Source organism: Bubalus kerabau, chromosome 6 (assembly GCF_029407905.1).
Source record: "Bubalus kerabau isolate K-KA32 ecotype Philippines breed swamp buffalo chromosome 6, PCC_UOA_SB_1v2, whole genome shotgun sequence".
Taxonomy (NCBI): domain Eukaryota; kingdom Metazoa; phylum Chordata; class Mammalia; order Artiodactyla; family Bovidae; genus Bubalus; species Bubalus kerabau.
In genome coordinates, this window is record NC_073629.1 from 59479351 (window position 1) to 59496251 (window position 16901).

General features: G+C 38.3%; 1 protein-coding gene across 1 annotated transcript in view; it reads right to left on the reverse strand.

Moving 5' to 3' along the window:
• Positions 1–16901, reverse strand: part of DNAI3 (dynein axonemal intermediate chain 3) — an 85102-nt gene that overhangs the window by 50109 nt on the left and 18092 nt on the right. Inside the window, exons 4-10 of the mRNA XM_055585313.1 lie at positions 16474–16655; positions 15646–15750; positions 13119–13268; positions 11781–11980; positions 5280–5396; positions 1430–1620; positions 541–665 (exon numbers count right to left, since the gene is read on the reverse strand). Of these exons, the coding sequence (XP_055441288.1) occupies positions 541–665; positions 1430–1620; positions 5280–5396; positions 11781–11980; positions 13119–13268; positions 15646–15750; positions 16474–16655 (1070 nt within the window). The remainder of the gene's footprint in view (positions 1–540; positions 666–1429; positions 1621–5279; positions 5397–11780; positions 11981–13118; positions 13269–15645; positions 15751–16473; positions 16656–16901) is intronic.

Genomic DNA, 16901 nt, shown 5'->3' on the forward strand with positions numbered 1-16901 from the left:
TGAGGCATTTACAACTTGGGAGATCTCCCACAAAATTGCTGGATTCTGTCGACAAGCGGGATCACTTGACAGCAACAGCTGAAGAGTACTGTCCCCACAGATGGGCTGTGCACGCTCCAGAGCCGCAGTCCCCACCACGCCCCACTACTCCCGCACGGTCATCTTTACTCATTACTACCTCCTGCTGGTGATCCTCGGAATTGACGAAGTTCAGTGAGAGACTAAAGTCTCTTTGCGTTTGAACAATTAGTATTGAAATAAAGCCCATAAAAGAGTTTGCTCTTTTAAAATCAATTGAACATTTCTCTTACAATATTTTTTAAAATACTATGTTGACTTGTTCAATAAACTTTTTCAATAAGCTGAGTGTAAACTTGAGTTTTGCTCAAATTGAATGACAAAAAATTCTGAAGAAAGCCTAGCTTTATATGGGTTTACAACCTTAAGTGATTATAAAATGATTTGCAATTAAAACTGCTTAAGATATGTGAAAGTAGTATTTGAAATTTTTAGACCATATGGATGACTCTCCTTTATTACCTGAGGATGTATGGGATCGGAGAAACTCCAGAAAAGAATCAGTGATGGTTGCAGCAATAATTTACCAGAAAAGTGGACCCTCTCTTCAAAGGACAGTCGTACAGCCACCGACACAGCTATTAGCCCTGTTTGGAACATAACTGGGAATTAAAATCTGCAGCCATTGTGCACAGAGAAGTGTTTTTAGGTTTTGTTTTGCTACATAGTCACTGTTCGCTTCCATTTTAATGGAACCTGTGTAAAAATATTCTACAGGAGACCAAGAGTATTGTTAGAGCTGTACTGTCTAATAATACATTGGTTGCCAATAGCCACTGTTGCCTATTAGCACTTGACTGTGGCTGGTCCACATTGAGATGGACTGTTGACATAAAATCAATGGTGCACTTTGAAGACTTAGTAAGAACAAAAGGTGTTTGTTTTTGTGAGGAGAGGGCCAACACTGGGCAGGAAAGGAGGAAGAAAGAGAGCAAGGCTGGTTCTGTCCATGGTTCCACCCTCGCACATTCCTACCCTCTTAGCTGCTGAGCACTTTAAAGGAGATGTGTCTCTTATCTTGCCCAGTAATCAGAGAGGTAGAGTGTTGCAGGGAGTGAAGCTAGCATTGGGAGCCCAACAAGTCCCAGTCAAATCCAGATTTGGCATTACACCAGCTGGGCAACGTGGGAGCTCTGGTCCTCATCTTATAAAGTACAGACCACAGTGTGGTCCCAAAAGGTAGCTGGGAGGAGAGACGAAGAGAGGGTGAAGAAAGCTCTTGGCAGGCACAGGCACTCAGGAATAGAGACTGTCTTATTTAAAGTGAGCCAGTTTGCAACTTTACATATAAAAGCAACAGGTTATTCTGATGTCATCCCAGGAGGGAATCCCAGTCAAGACTCTGCCTCACCGTAGATGACTGGATGCCAGGAGACGCAGGTGATCATCTTCTCGGTTAGGCTGTGAAGGTCAGTAAAGGACTGGTACTCTTTCAGGTGGGTATCTGTCTTATCCCCAAAGGTGCCTTCTTCTTCTGCTAGGCATTTCCAGTCATGAATAAATGTATTCATGATTTCATTTTGCTGTAGGGCTATTTCCACACTATTTTGTAAATGAGAAAATAATTAAAGGTTGAATTTTAGTATTCAATGATACGTCTTTCAGCAGCTCCTCCTGCTTCATTTATACTGAAAGAAAAAAATGTTCTCCGTTGTATTTCGTAACTAACGATTAACACCTGTGTGAAATATTAAATGACTTAAGCGAAAAAAAATTCATGGCAGTGTGCTACTCAGAACTTCTAGTGCCAGGATACTGTTAGCTGACAGCCTCTGCGTGCTCAGTTGCTTCAGTCATGCCTGACTCTTTATAACCCCATGGACTGTAGCCCCCCAGGCTCCTCTGCCCATGGGTTCCTCTGGGCAAGAATACTGAAGTGGATTGCCATGCCCTCCTCCAGGGGATTTCTCGACCCAGGGCTCAAACTCACGTCTCCTGCATGGTAGGCAGATTCTTTACACTGAGCCACCGGGGAAACCCACAATAGCCTCCAACAGCATCACAATCTGCCTCAGCTTCCCAGCCAAGGTCATGCTCTCTGTGGGTCAATGACAGCACGTAGGCTGCAGACTCCAGGGTTGCGGATTCTGCCCTGGGCCAGACTCCTCCAACAGGCCATCTTCCTCTGCAGCTCCCTGTCGGGTTGGCTGAGACTTTGTCTAAAGCTCTCCCTGCTCAATCATGCTTCCTCTTCCTTTATTTTTCACAGTGAACTTCTCAGTAAATGTCTACTTTGAACTTGATCTCATTTGCTTTTTGAAAATTCCAAATTGATAGAAAGAGCAAATTCTTTTAGCCATATTCAATACCAAATGATCATGTATACTAATTACTGTATTTATATATAATTATTATACTGATACATATAATAAGTATACTATATATATAATTCAAAACAAACAAATGAGAGTTTCTCAAGGGAAGACTTGGAGTTTATTTATTTATTTATTTATTTTTTTAGAGCTTTTGTGTAATAAAGTTTTATTCAAGTATAAAGGAGATAGAGAAAGCTTCTGACATAAACATCAGAAGGAGGTAGAAAGAGTACCCCATTGCTAGTGTTAGCAATGGAGTTATATACTTTCCAATGAATCCAAAGAATGTCTGGAGGTTGTAAAGACCTCACCAGACCTGGAAAAGGCAATGGCACCCCACTCCAGTACTCTTGCCTAGAAAATCCCATGGACGGAGGAGCCTGGTGGGCTGCAGTCCATGGGGTCTCGAAGAGTCAGACATGACTGAGCAACTTCACTTTCACTTTTCACTCTCATGCATTGGAGAAGGAAATGGCAACCCACTCCAGTGTTCTTGCCTGGAGAATCCCAGGGATGGGGGAGCCTGGTGGGCTGCCATCTACGGGGTCGCACAGAGTCGGACACGACTGAAGCGACTTAGCAGCAGCAGTCAGATTGGAGTTTAGAAATGTGTGTATATGCATGTGTGGGTGGTGGTTTTAGCTGTCACAGTGTCTGGGAAGTGCTAGTGTGTTTAATTCTATTTCTAATCTTCCCACAATGCAAGAGACAGTCCTTAAAAAATGAAAAATTATCCTGCTAAAAGTACTAATATTGCTCCTTTGAAAAACAATCTGAGTACTCTTCTTAGTTTAAGGAACTCAGCTTGACAAGTTCCTGTTTTATAAGTTGCTATAATGTCTACTGTCCCTTTATGTGCTTAGGCTAGAAAACTCAGCCCACTCCCAAGGCCTCTAGGAGCTTTCCCACAAATAGAATGCCATCCAAGGTTTTACCCTAATGACTGAAAGTCCAAATAACTTTCAGCATCACCATGACCTGGAGCTATTAGAAATGCAGAGTGACAGGTTCCACCCCAGATCTACTGAGTCGGAACCTGCATTTTAACAAGATGCCCAGGTGGTTCATATGCACGTTAAAGTTTGAATCACCCTGTGTAGGGCAGGTTCACACCCAGAGCTGCAAGGTTTAAACTCAGTTTCAAGTAGAAGCATTTGTTATTAATAGCATTTTTCAAAATCATTTCTTTCTGTTTCAGCCTGCACTGGGAAGTAACTCACAAGGAAGAAGTGAAGACAACATCTTTTCTCTGGTTTCCTGTTTCTTGATTTCCCTGCACTGTACTACGTGGTTCCTGACTGTGATGAATCTGAGGCTTGCAAAGCTTGTAGCCTGAGTGAAAGCCCATGGGTATTGTTTTTTTCTTTTTCTTAACCTCAAGATGAATGTTTCTCAGTTGCTTTGAACTCCCTTGAAGTTTCTCACTTTCCTCTCAGATCATTTTCTTCTTTTGCAAATAATGCTTGCTTTAGTTTGTTCTAGACAAAATTCTATGACAAGGAAGGAACTCATTTCTAAAAGAGTTCTCATCCAGAACAAAACAAGGTTTATTTTAATTTTAAAAAATTAACCAAACCTTAAAACAGTTCTAGAGTGGGAAGCATGGCTGTGATGTTTATGTGGGTTTCTTTTTTATTCTTGGCCAGGGCTGTTAAAATTCCTGTACCAATTTTCCCTCTTTCTTCTTATAGTTCTGGCTCCTCCATCCCACATCTCAAGGAAGGAATTATCAAGCTCTTTCTTCACTATTCCTCTCTTTGTAAGTATGGCAACTGAAAGGGAAGAATAAAAGTCCAAGTCTAAAGATAATATGCAGTGTACATAATTGAGAATTGGCTATAGAGCATTTATTCCCTCAAAATTGATTGTATATAGACAGACTTCTCATTTTTAATGTTCTTAGGAAAATTTTCAATAATTACTGAATTTTTGTGTGGAAAGGAAAAGAAACCTCAGGTATTCTGGTTTCTTTCTAATTGTCCACATAGGAAAAACTAAAGCACACTTGCTGTGAGTGAGTGGAAAATAGTTAATTAGCTCTTTCTGAATAATTATACTGAAAATTTGAACCAGCTTCTCTCTAGGTAACAACTTTTTGAGAGTTGTTGGACTTTTTAAGACATTTACTCTTAAAATGTTTCCTTAAAAATAAAAAAAGCTTAACTTGGGCTATGTATGAATTTGTCTACCAAATCTTTAATTTGGGGAAAAAATGGAACCCAACCTTTTGGCACAGCTGGCAGACTTGTCCACCATTGGTTCCACTCATTTGAACTCTGATATCACCTTGATGAGACCTTCAAACTTTTTCTCTGGTTTAGAAGTCCTCAGGGTCTGCCTAGGGCCCTGGTATGAGTGAAGGGGGCATTCTGAAGACACTTCTCTTTCAGAGCCAGTAAGAGTGCAGCAACACAGGAATTAGAGATAAGGATGGCACATCCAAAAATTATATCTGAACTGAATTCAGATTCTCATTTAAAATATATTTTTGTAAATTCCTATCATGGTGATGATCATCCTCAACATCCACAACATCCCCATCTTTGTAATCCCATAAAAAAATCAAGAAAAAGACTTAAATAATAGAAACCATGGTAAATAAATGGTAATTTGCCGTTAGGAAAACATCCTCACATGTTCAACAGTATATACCTTCCAGGTTCACGCCGTTTGGTGTGGCCCTAGCTTGGAAGGCCTAGGATGTTGCTTAGCAATAGAAGGGAAAGGAAGACAGAATCTGTAGAAAGTATCACATGTTCATGGGTGTCTAAGAACTGTCTTCACACTTTCTACCTGTACATCAGGTATGGAGTTGTTTATTAAGGTCTCTTATTACAAGTAAACAAACACATTTTATGTTTCTTTAATTTAATACACAATTTTTACCTTGTGGACACACTGTTAAGAAACTCAGTTAAAGTCTTTGATTGTCCCAATGCCTCTTTTTCTTCTTCCAAAAATTCTCTTGGATAATATTGCGTAGTAGCATTTTTGGGATGTGTCCTAATAAATTAAAAGAAATTGAATACCAAAAATTAGATCAAAGACAAATACAGGTCATGGCAGGTCAAAGATTTTTCTCTGTGACCATATTAGGATATTGTTTTATATTTAAATTCTATATATTGAAATTTTTCCTTACCTTAGATACTAGCTGCCATTCAAAGTATTTGTGAATTTCTCTCTGATGTAATCAGCAAGTTCTTTATTTTAAAAAAATTTAGATACTATTTTAAACTTACAGAAAAGTTTTAAGAAGGGTATAAGAAATTCCCATACACTCCTCACCCAGATTCATCAATTATTAACATTTCTAAACATTTTTAATTGGAAGATGATTGCTTCACAATGTTGTGTTGGGTTTTGCCATACAACAACGTGAATCAGCCATAAGTGTGTGTATATATATATATATATATGCCCTCCAACTGCCTCCCCATCCTGCCTCTCTAGGTCCTAACAGAGCTGCCAGACTGGGTCCCTATATTATATATTAATAGCAGCTTCCCATTAGCTATTTATTTCACATATGCGGAGAAGGCAATGGCACCCCACTCCAGTATTCTTGCCTGGAAAATCCCATGGGTGGAGGAGCCTGGTAGGCTGCAGTCCATGGGGTCGCTAAGAGTTGGACATGACTGAGCAACTTCACTTTCACTTTTCACTTTCATGCATCGGAGAAGGGAATGGCAACCCACTCCAGTGTTCTTGCCTGAGAATCCCAGGGACAGAGGAGCCTGGTGGGCTGCCATCGTCTACGGGGTCGCACAGAGTCGGACACAACTGAAGCGACTTAGCAGCAGCAGCAGTATATATATGTCAATGCTACTCTCTCAATTAGTCCCACTCTCTCCTTCCCATACTTCCCACAAATCTGTTCTCAATTATTAACATTTTGTTACATTTGTTTTTCATTCTTTCTTCATTTCATTAAATCAGAGTTTCTTTTTTTTAGTTTTAAAATTTTTATTGCATAGTTTATTTACAATGTTGTGTTAATTTTTACTGTATAGCAAAGTGATTCAGCTATACATATACATATATGTATATCCCCTCTTTTTTGGATTTCTTTCCCATTTAAGTCACTAACAGTGTTATAGCTAGCCACTTTTTATTTGTATCTTTTTATGTATGTGCAAATTTTTACCTTGCCTAACCGAAAGAAGCAAAAGTTTTTAATGGAAGTGTTCTTAATTTTAAAAAAGGCTGCCTAATCACCTTCCAAAAAGTCTGTATGAATTTCCACTCCCACTTATGTTGCTCTTAAATCAAAACACAGGACTTATGCTCTTATGGAAACATACCTGCCTTGGTTTTCTTCCTGCCTGCCAACTAGTTAATCTAGTAATTAATGGTAACAACTTCAGAACCATAAGGGAAGATACTTTTGATTAAACAGACTCAAATTCCTCTCAGTAGGCAGGTACCATATTCCTTAGGAGTTGGTCCAGTGCTGGTTATTAATCTCCACTAATATCCACTCCTCAACATTCACTTTGGCATCCTGAGTCTTGTACTTGCTTCATACATTTCAGGATTTTAACAGATTCCTTAAATAAAATACCTCAAATTTCTGAAAAGAAAGGGAAGTTGCAATGTTGTTGGCTACAGTTTTAAAAAATATATATATGGACTAAGAAAAATGTTTTAATGTTTTCATAACATTCTCTACTTAGATTTACTATTTTTCAGAGAGTATGCAGGCTTTCTTCAATGTAAGGGATTGCCAAGAATCTCCAGCAGACGTTACGGGGACACAAGTTGTTCATTATTACATTGCTGCTAAAGAAATTTTTTGGGACTATGCGCCAGCTGGCATAGATTTCTTCAGTGGAAATAGTTTAACAGAAGCTGGAAGGTAATGATTCAGTGATTAAAATATTCATGGTTAAATAAAGATAATTGGACTTTTTCATAACCTAGCTATTCCTACAAGGACTTAAGCATTTTATAATAAAAAGATACTGATAAAACAAAGATGGTGTACACCTGTGGCGGATTCATGTTGATGTATGGCAAAACCAATACAATATTGTAAACTAATACAATTATGTAAAGTTTAAAAATAAAATAAAATTAAAAAAAAAACCTTTTACTAATGAAAATAAAAAATAAATAAATAAAAAAATTTATTTATTTTAATTGGAGGCTAATTACTTTACAATTACTAAATCAGAATTTCTAAACCAGAGAGACCCTCTCCCATCCTCTCAATCCAGGAATATTTGGTAACGTCTGGAAACAGTTTTGGTTGTCACAACTGGAAGTGCTTTTGGCACCTAGTGCACAGAGCCCAGAGATGCTGTTAAACACCTTAGAGAGTACAAGACGGCACCCCACCTCACCCACCACAAGACAGAATTATCCAGACAGTGGTGTTGAGGTTGAGAAACTCTGCTCTAAATATACAAAACCAGAAATAATTTACATTTTGGCAGTAATGACAGCAGGATTCTGGGAGAAATTATTCCAGCCAGTTTGCTCTCAGTATTCGCCTCTACCCCTGGACATTATACATTGTATTATACCTCTGGGCTTTGTCAGTCTCACCCACTAGATTGGGTGAGCTCCTTGATCTTAGGGTATGGGGCTGTAGAAAGATCATGTGATACAGTCCTTAAGAGAGTGCACTCTGGTGACAGGCTGCCTGGCTTTGAAGCCGGGTTCTGTCACTTACTAGCTATGTGACCCTGAGCTAATTAATTACATGTTGGCTGAAAAAGTTTGTTTGGGTTTTTCTGTTACATCATATGGAAAAACCCAAATGAACTTTTTTTGCCAACCCAATATTGAACCTCTCTGTGCCTGAGTTTTAATCTCTAACTGAAGTTCTTAATGTCCCCTAGCTCACAGTGTCATGGTAAGGATTGAATGTGTCATAGATGCAAAGCTTGTAAAACAGTGCCTAGCACATTTTAAGTGCTCCAAAAATTTAGGTTGTATGTAATCTGTGTTTGTCGAACAAATGTCAGTAACATGTCTCTGAAAGGCAAGTATATTAATGGATAGTAATAAAAAAGAGTACTGAAGAGAGTTTTGTTCATATTTAATTGAACAGTAACTTCTTTTTTCCCTGCCTAGATCAGTGTCTACAGCAGAAGACAGGATGATGTAGAGAAAGAATGTTGGTGTTGGAACCAGAGACTTGGGTTCAGATAGAACCCAAGATTTACCTTTTGGTTTCTATCCACACTAGGGCCCTCTGGGTAGGATTATGCGGCTCCTGGTGGTTTCATCATAGTGGCAACATGACTGAGTCACTCTCACTTTTTAACATGTGATTTGTTTTGTTGTTTCTCAGCAAATCTACTCGTTACTGCTTAAAATTTAAATTATGTTCTAAACATTGTGCTTTCGTTTTTAACTTCTTTACTTTAGTTTCTTTATTTGTAAAATGGAAATAGTGTCTACCTCAGATGGCAGTTGTGAGAATTAACTGAGTTGTGTGTGCAAAGTACTTAGAAAAATGCCTGGTATGCTGTAAGAACACTGTAAACATTTATTTTCATAGTCATTAATCTTTGAACCTCATCTCTGATTTTTTTTTTTTTTTACTTCTTCCATCACAATCATATATCTCATCTTCTCCACCTAATTTCTGATCTTAGTAAATGGTACCAGCATTCTCCTAAGTTACGTGGATGTGAACTATTTGAATTCCTTTTGATTCACTCCTCCATACTTTCCTCCACTTTGTGGGTCAAGATCTGCAGCTATTTCTCATGTTTTCTCTCCACCTACATAGAAACAACTGTCCATCATAATCACTCAACATGCATGGAGAACCTACTAAATCTAAAGTCCTGTGGTTAGGGCCCCTGCTGTCATAAGTTCCTTCCTGAGTCTACCCTGGCTGACTCATTCTTTTTATTTTTTTGGAGTATAATTGTTTTACAATGTTGCATTAGTTTCTTCTGTACAATGAAGTGAATCAGCTATATGTATACATATATCCCCTCCCTTTTGGACCTCCTCTCACTCCACCCACATCTCACCCATCTAGGTCATCACAGGGCACTGAGATGGGCTTCCTGTTCTTTATAGCAGGGTCCCACTGTTTATCTATTTTACACATGGTAGTGTCTATATGTCAATCCTAATCTCCCAATTCCTCCCTTCCTTCCCTTCCCCTGCTGTGTCCACAAATCCGTTTTCTATGTTTGCATTTTTATTGCTGCCCTGGAAATAGGTTCATCTGTACCATTTTTCTAGATTCCACATGTATGTGTTAATATACAGTATTTGTTTTTCTATTTCTGACTTACTTTACTCTGTATGACAGACTCTAGATCCATCCACATCTCTACAGATGACCCAATTTCATTCCTTTTTATGGCTGAGTAAACAGAAATCTCTAGTTGGCTTGACTAAGAAATTTGTCTCAAAATCCAAGTTTCTTTTGTACTAATGAATCACCACTCTCCTTCCGGTCTTACCCTTACTTGTCAGTGTTTAATGATTTTTGATGTCCTAATTGTCTGCCAAGACTTGACTACCAGTCCTTGTCTACCAATCCTTGTCTTTCTCTTCATCTCTTTTGGTTTGGCCTGTCTGTCCATATACTCCCTGACTTCTGACTCATCTTATCCTGACCTCTGGTATCGATGTACATGTGCTCTAACTTAAAAAATTCACCCAAGGATTAAGTGTAGTTAGAAAAAACATCAAAAGGAGTTAGATTTGGGGGTACTTTAATGTTTAGAAGTTGGGAGGACAAGGATCCAGTAAAAGAGACTGAGAAGGAGCTGCCAGTGAGTTAAAAAGAGTACATTGAATATTGCTCATAAGCCAAGAAGAAGAAACAGTCAACAATGTTAAATACTGCTGAGAAATAGAGAGAGAGGGTATCTGAAAACTGGATTAGGCAATCAGACCACTGCAGGTCTTTGGGGACCTTGTTAAGACTAGAGTGGGCTTAAGACAGAATGGAAGAAGAGAAGGTAGAATTAGCAAATGTGGAAAACTTCTGTGAAGAGTTTTGTTGTTAAGAAAAAAAAAAGCAGAGAAATTAGCTAATTGTTTGTTGGTTCTAATGATGGGAGTTTTAGGATTTTGTATTTACACATGTCTCCTTTTCACTCTTTCTTGGTTTACTGCCACCACTTTATTTTAGACACTGGTCACATTTTACCTGTGACCAGGTTTAATTATAGAAGACTCTTATCTGGGCTTCCCAGGTGGCTCAGGTACCTGCAATGCAGGAGACATGGGCTTGATCCCTGGGTCAGGAAGATCCCCTGGAGGAAGGCATGGCAATTCACTTCAGTATTCTTGCCTGGAGAATCCCATGGACAGAGCTGCCTGGCAGGCTACAGTCCATAGGGTCGAAAAGAATCAGACATGACTAAGCGACTAACACACACACACACACACACACACACACACACACAGATGACTCTGGCCAATCTCCTCAACTACAGGCTTTTTTTCCCCTCTGTACTCCAATACATACTGCCTTGCTCATCTTATTTTTTTTTTAATTTATTTTTTTTAAATTATGAAAGTGTGATAATATATTTACAGGAGACTTGGAAAATACAGGATAAGGTTATATATAGTTCCATTATATATTCCAGTTTTTTTAAGTAGATAAATTAAAATTTTTAGTTGGAGTTTCAATACTAAGCTCTCAAAAATTAAACTGGCTCAACTTATTTAATAGCTTTAATATTTCCTCTTCTTTGCTTCAGAACTTGAAAAAATTCCTTCCTGCCTGCCACAGAGAATCTGCTTGTCTTCTGCCTCAGCTACTCCTTCCACCCAACCTGGGCTAGTCCTTTGCGAACTCTGCTTATACCACCCCCTGGAACTGTGCAGGTCATTAAAAAAATTCTGGGCAGTTTTCTCTTTCTCTAGGTCTCAAAATCATATCCAACATTTGTGGCTTATCTTCTATAGATCTAAAATTATTTCAAAATAAAAGTTTTTTCATCCTAAAAATAAGCCTGCATGCGTGCTAAGTTGCTTTAGTCATGTTTGACTCTTTGCGAGCCCATGTACTGTAGCCCGCCAGGGTCCCCGTCCATAAGATTCTCCAGGCAAGAATACTGGAGTGGGTTTCCATACACTGCTCCAGGGGATCTTCCTAACCCAGGAATTGAACTCGCGTCTCCTGCTTTACAGGCCCATTCTTTACCGCTGAGTCACTGGGGAAGCCCCTTTATACAGTCATATATATACTTGTATATCATTTTCCTAGTAAGATTTTTAAGAAGCATTGGTAGTTATAATTAGTTTTTCTTGAGCTGGATTACTCTGTGATGTGGCCTCACTGTCCATTAGTTTCTATTATAAAGCTCTGTCACAGTAATCACAGATGCTGCCAGGTTTTACCATAGTTGCTTTTGAAAAAAAAAATATATATATATATATTCATTTCATACTTACCATCTTGTCTGAGTACTTGTTTCCTTGATTTGGGGGACTACTTGCATGCCAACATCTCTCTCAAGTTGCTTAAGGGTGAAATTTTTATCTGGATAGGCTGTACATTCAATATAGGCATCTTTCACACTGGAAGCGTTCTGGTCACTGAACTTAATGGGGGCGCCAAATTCACTTCGTTTTCGAGAAATCATATATGTAATCTGCAACACAGGTGAGCAGTAAAGGAGACAAAAGTCTCTGGAGAAGAACAGATGTGTGGTCGACAGCACTGGTGCTCTGCCCACATCCTCTTGGATGTAATTTCTGTGCACCTTTCCAGGTCTTGCGCTCTCGGTTCCCAAAGCCACCACCTATTGCTCCTCCATGGAGGATGCTCTAGGGCTACCAGGCCACTTTGCCTGATGGCACAAGGAACAGGAAGTGACTGGCAGTTTATATCCTGACCAGGGATAGACAGTAGGAGACACAGGTAAGCCCATCTCTTTTGCTTTAGTTTGGGACAACTCTGAGGTATAACTTACACTCCAGAGTTCCCTAGGGGTGCAGGCTGAAGCCTTCCCTCTGCTAGACTTTTGCCTAAGAGTGCACCCTTGCAAGGCTTCTGCCATGTCTCTGTCCTGCTGCTCCCCCCATTCTTTTCTGAGACACTTTAATCACTTGTACACAATTGCTCCTCGAAGGGGCTGCTCTGGGAATGCCCTAGTTTCCTAGGGCTGCTGTAATCACATACCACAGACTAGGTGGCTTAAAGCAACAGCAATTTATTCTCACTTGTTTGTGGAGGCTAGAAGTCTGTAATAAGGATGGATGTGTGTATATATAGCTGATTCATTTCTTTGTACAGCAGAAACTAACACAATATGGTAAAGCAACTATACCCCAACTTAAAAGGAAAAGAGCTGTTAGAGGGTTGGTTCCTTCTGAAGACTCTGCGGGAGAATGTGTTCCCTGCCTCTTTCCTTGCTTCTGCTGACACAGCCAGCAATCCTAGGTGTTCCCTGGGGGCAGATCCATCACTCCAACCTCTGCCCCCATCTTCCATGGTGTTCTCCTGGTGTTTCTGTCTTCACAACCCCATCTTCTTATAAAGACCCCTGCCATAATGGATAAAACTCCCCTTATTTCCTTTCTGAAGTACTGGAGGGTAGGACTTCAACTTATCTTTCAGGAGGAGATATAATTCAACCCGTAACACCCACCTAAGACAGTGACCATTCTTCTATCAAAAGAAAAACCATAACTCCACAGCAAACATAGCAAAGCATATGGATTCCTCAGGAATAAGTGTTGCTCAGCTCTAGGGAGGTGATAACTGGAGATCATATTCAAGCTGCTGACCTGTTTTGTAGATTCCTTAACTGATTCTTCTTCGATTTCTTTTTCACTGCCCAAAGAAACCCATGGTTTAGAAATAGGTGGCCTATAAATATATGTTTCTTCAGGAATATGATCTTTATATTCTTCTTGTTCTTCTGGTAGTTCTGGGGGCTGGAATAAAATAAATAGCATTCTAAGATGTATCACCAGAAAACAAACTTACAGTTACCGAAGAGGAAAAGGGAAGAGAAATAAGTTAGAAGTTTGGGGTTAACATATACATACTAATGTGCGTGAATGTGTGCGAACTCGCTCAGTTGTGTCCAATTCTTTGTGACCCTTTGGACTGTAGCCCGCCAGGCTCCTCTGTCCATGGGATTTTCCAGGGAAGAATACTGGAGTGGGTTGCCATTTCCTTCTCTAAGGGATCTTCTTAACCCAGGGATCAAACCCATGTCTCCTGTGTCTCCTGTATTGGCAGGTGGATTCTTTACCACTAGCACCACCTGGGAAGCCCCATATACAAACTACTATATATAAAATAGATAACCAACAAGACCTACTGTATAGCACGGAAACTACACTCAATATTTTTTTGTAATCTATAAGGGAAAAGAATCTGAAGAAGAATATATATGTAAGTATATGTGTGTATATATATGTGTGTGTGTGTGTATATATATATGTCTGAATCACTTTGCTGTACACCTGAAACTAACAACATTGTACATCAACTATACTTCAATTTTTTAAAAGAGATAAGTTCAGCAAAAAATACACACATATATAACCAAATTTAGGTTATAGTTATACATGTTTTTTTGCAATAAACTTTACTTTTATATAAATTCATGAAGCTCTCCCTTATTATTTTTCTTCTTTGTTGGTTCATGCTGTTCAGTTATGAGAAGGAAACTAAGCCAAAAAGGGAAGAATAAAGGGCAAAAAAGAAAGAATTTAAGGACAAAAAAGGAAGCTGAAAGAAGAAAAAGATAGGAGAAGAATAAAGGGAAAAGATGTGTGATAAGAAAAAAGTATTGAAGAATATGGAATGCGAAAACTTGATAAAATATAAAACTAATTTTCTCTGATTTAATAATGCTTTTTGATAAGAGGATTACATGTATGAATAAACATGAGATCCACTAAATTATAAAGAGTGAATGTTTTTTTAAACCAAGATGTCCACAAGGAAGAGGTGCAAAGAGATACAGACACGGATATAAATACAGATATAGATCTATAACTGTTCATTGCTACCTTATTCATTAATAGTGAAAAATATGGGCAATTAAATGAATGTCAGTAGGGAAAGGGTTGATACACTGTGGAATAATCAGAAAATAAAATCTCATAAAACAATTGGAATGAACAAACTCAATCTGTATGTATATGATGTCTAAATGTATCAAAATGAATAGATCCTAGAATTTTACAATTCAGTGAAAAACAGAAGCTGCAAAACGAGTTGTATACTTTTATGTAAATTTTAAGCAATATGATATATTATATGTAGAACATACATACATGGTGACAGTATGAAACCTTGAACAAAAGACGATAACAACCTTAGAACAATAGTTCCTTATAGAGATGTTTGAAAAATTGAATTAAGAAGGATGTGTAAGAGGGAGTGAAACATTATCTGTTATATTTTGTTTCAAAAGACTTTAAAGTAAATATGATAAAATATCAATATTAACATTTGTTAATTCTGTGTAGATATTTGTTTCATCGGGTATACCTTTCTATACACTGGAAATATTCTGCTATAATAAAAAACTAAAACACAGAGAAAAACAACCATAAAAATGAAATTGAAAATGTTGACTAACAAATATATCAAATTTAAAAAGTCTTAGGTATTTTAAAACTCTATGGCGTTCTTTTATTTTTCTTGCTACTGGGCAACCATGCAAACTCCTCTGTCTCCCTCACTTTGACTACACTTCCTCATGAGGATGCTAGACTGGAAGGCAACTTGTTACCTTTCATGACTACTTTGAATGCAACACCCCAAAGGTGAATTGACTTCTTTTCCTTGGAAACTACCATTCTTTTATTTTTCACTTATCTTTGACACCCCATTCCCTTCAACCGCCCAATGACCAAGTTGTCCTTTCAAATTTTTGCTTTTGAATAATCATAGCAAATATGTATGAAGCCCCAGCTTTGTGTCAGGTGCTGTACAAAGGGCTTTTCCTGTTTGGGCTTATTTAATCTTCATGACAGCTCTACTGGTACCACCATTTTGCAGCTGAGAGGTTCAGTAACTTACCTGAAGTCATGGAGATGGCAGGAGAAGAACCAGGAATATAGGCCAACGAATGGCTGACAGCAGATTCGCTGTTTCCACTCTCATTGGGCAAGTGAAGGGCAAAGAAGGAGATGTCTTAGCTGCCTCACTGCACCCTTACTGCTCACCTCCTCTAGGTCCCAGGGAATCAGAGCCGAACAAGAATAATCGTGGACATGTCTGCTCCCCACCCCCAGAGGTAGTGCTTCCTTCTGCCAATCAGCAGGTCGCACTGACTTAGGGTGCGCTTACATTTAAATAGTTTTCCTTGCCCTCTTCAGTTCCAATAAGATAGAAGTTAAGTCCATACTTGAAGTCTCTATCGTAGACAAGGAGAAGCTCATCTCCAGGATATTCCTACAAAAACATAATCAAAAGAGAAGCTTAATGTTCAGCAGTCATTCAGTGTATTCAGATATTGGCACCAAATTAATATTTCTTTAATCAATCAATCGTAGAAGAAAACCATAGTGCTAATCTATCGTTAATAACCCCAAATTGCAAAGTTATTTTATTAACTTACAAAAGCTCTTGAAACACAATGGGTGGATAATATATATGGCTGTGTCCCTTCACTCTTCATCTGAAACTATCACAACATTGTTAATTGGCTATAACCCAATACAAAATAAAAAGTTTAAGAAAGAAAGGAAAAAAATAAAAGCCACAATGGGTTCAGGGAAATTTACCATGCAATTTTATTTCTAACAAGGAAAAAAAGAAGTATTCCTTTTATCTGGTGTTGTACTCTTTAGCATGTTTGCAGACAAATTAGGACTAAAATTATGAATGTTTACAATCAAAGCAGTATGGGAAAATAGAGTAGGTTCCCTTTCTAGTTAAAATAGGGCAAGAACGAGCTTTTCTGGGTGTGGAATAAGACAATCTGTCACTGATGGGAGTTTGTTTTTCACAAAGGGTCGTTGAGAAGGATTCCCAAAGAGACATGGACAAGATAGCATTTGTCCAAGGTAATGGGAAATGTCAGATTTGAGCTCAAGAATCTCTCCAACTTTTGTGATTATGTATCAGGAACCTCTTGAGGTAAGGCTGAAAAATAAAGAGGGGTGACATACCTACCTGAACAATTTTTTTGACTGGGTAGAAATCAGATACTGCAGCTCTGTTTGCAAAGTCTGCAAAAATATCTTCTTTCTTGATAAGTTTGTAAGGTTGTTCTTCTGTGACATCTTCATCTACTCTGCAGTTAAATATTTCCTGGGTCTTGGTAGTTAACACTAATGGATAAATTTCTGGATGACCTGGGAAAGGCAAAGTGAATTTAGACATTAAATATAACCATTTAAAATATGAACACTAGGAAATATGCAGTTGTTTGCTTTAAATAATTGTCTGGTTAAAATTTTAAAAGACTTTAAAATCATTGTTCATATTTTAAAAGTAAGTTTGTCCATTATAAAAAATGTCAGCAAATAAATTTATTTATAAAACAGAAACAGACTCACAGACTTAGAAGACAAACTTACGGTAACCAAAGGGGAAACGTG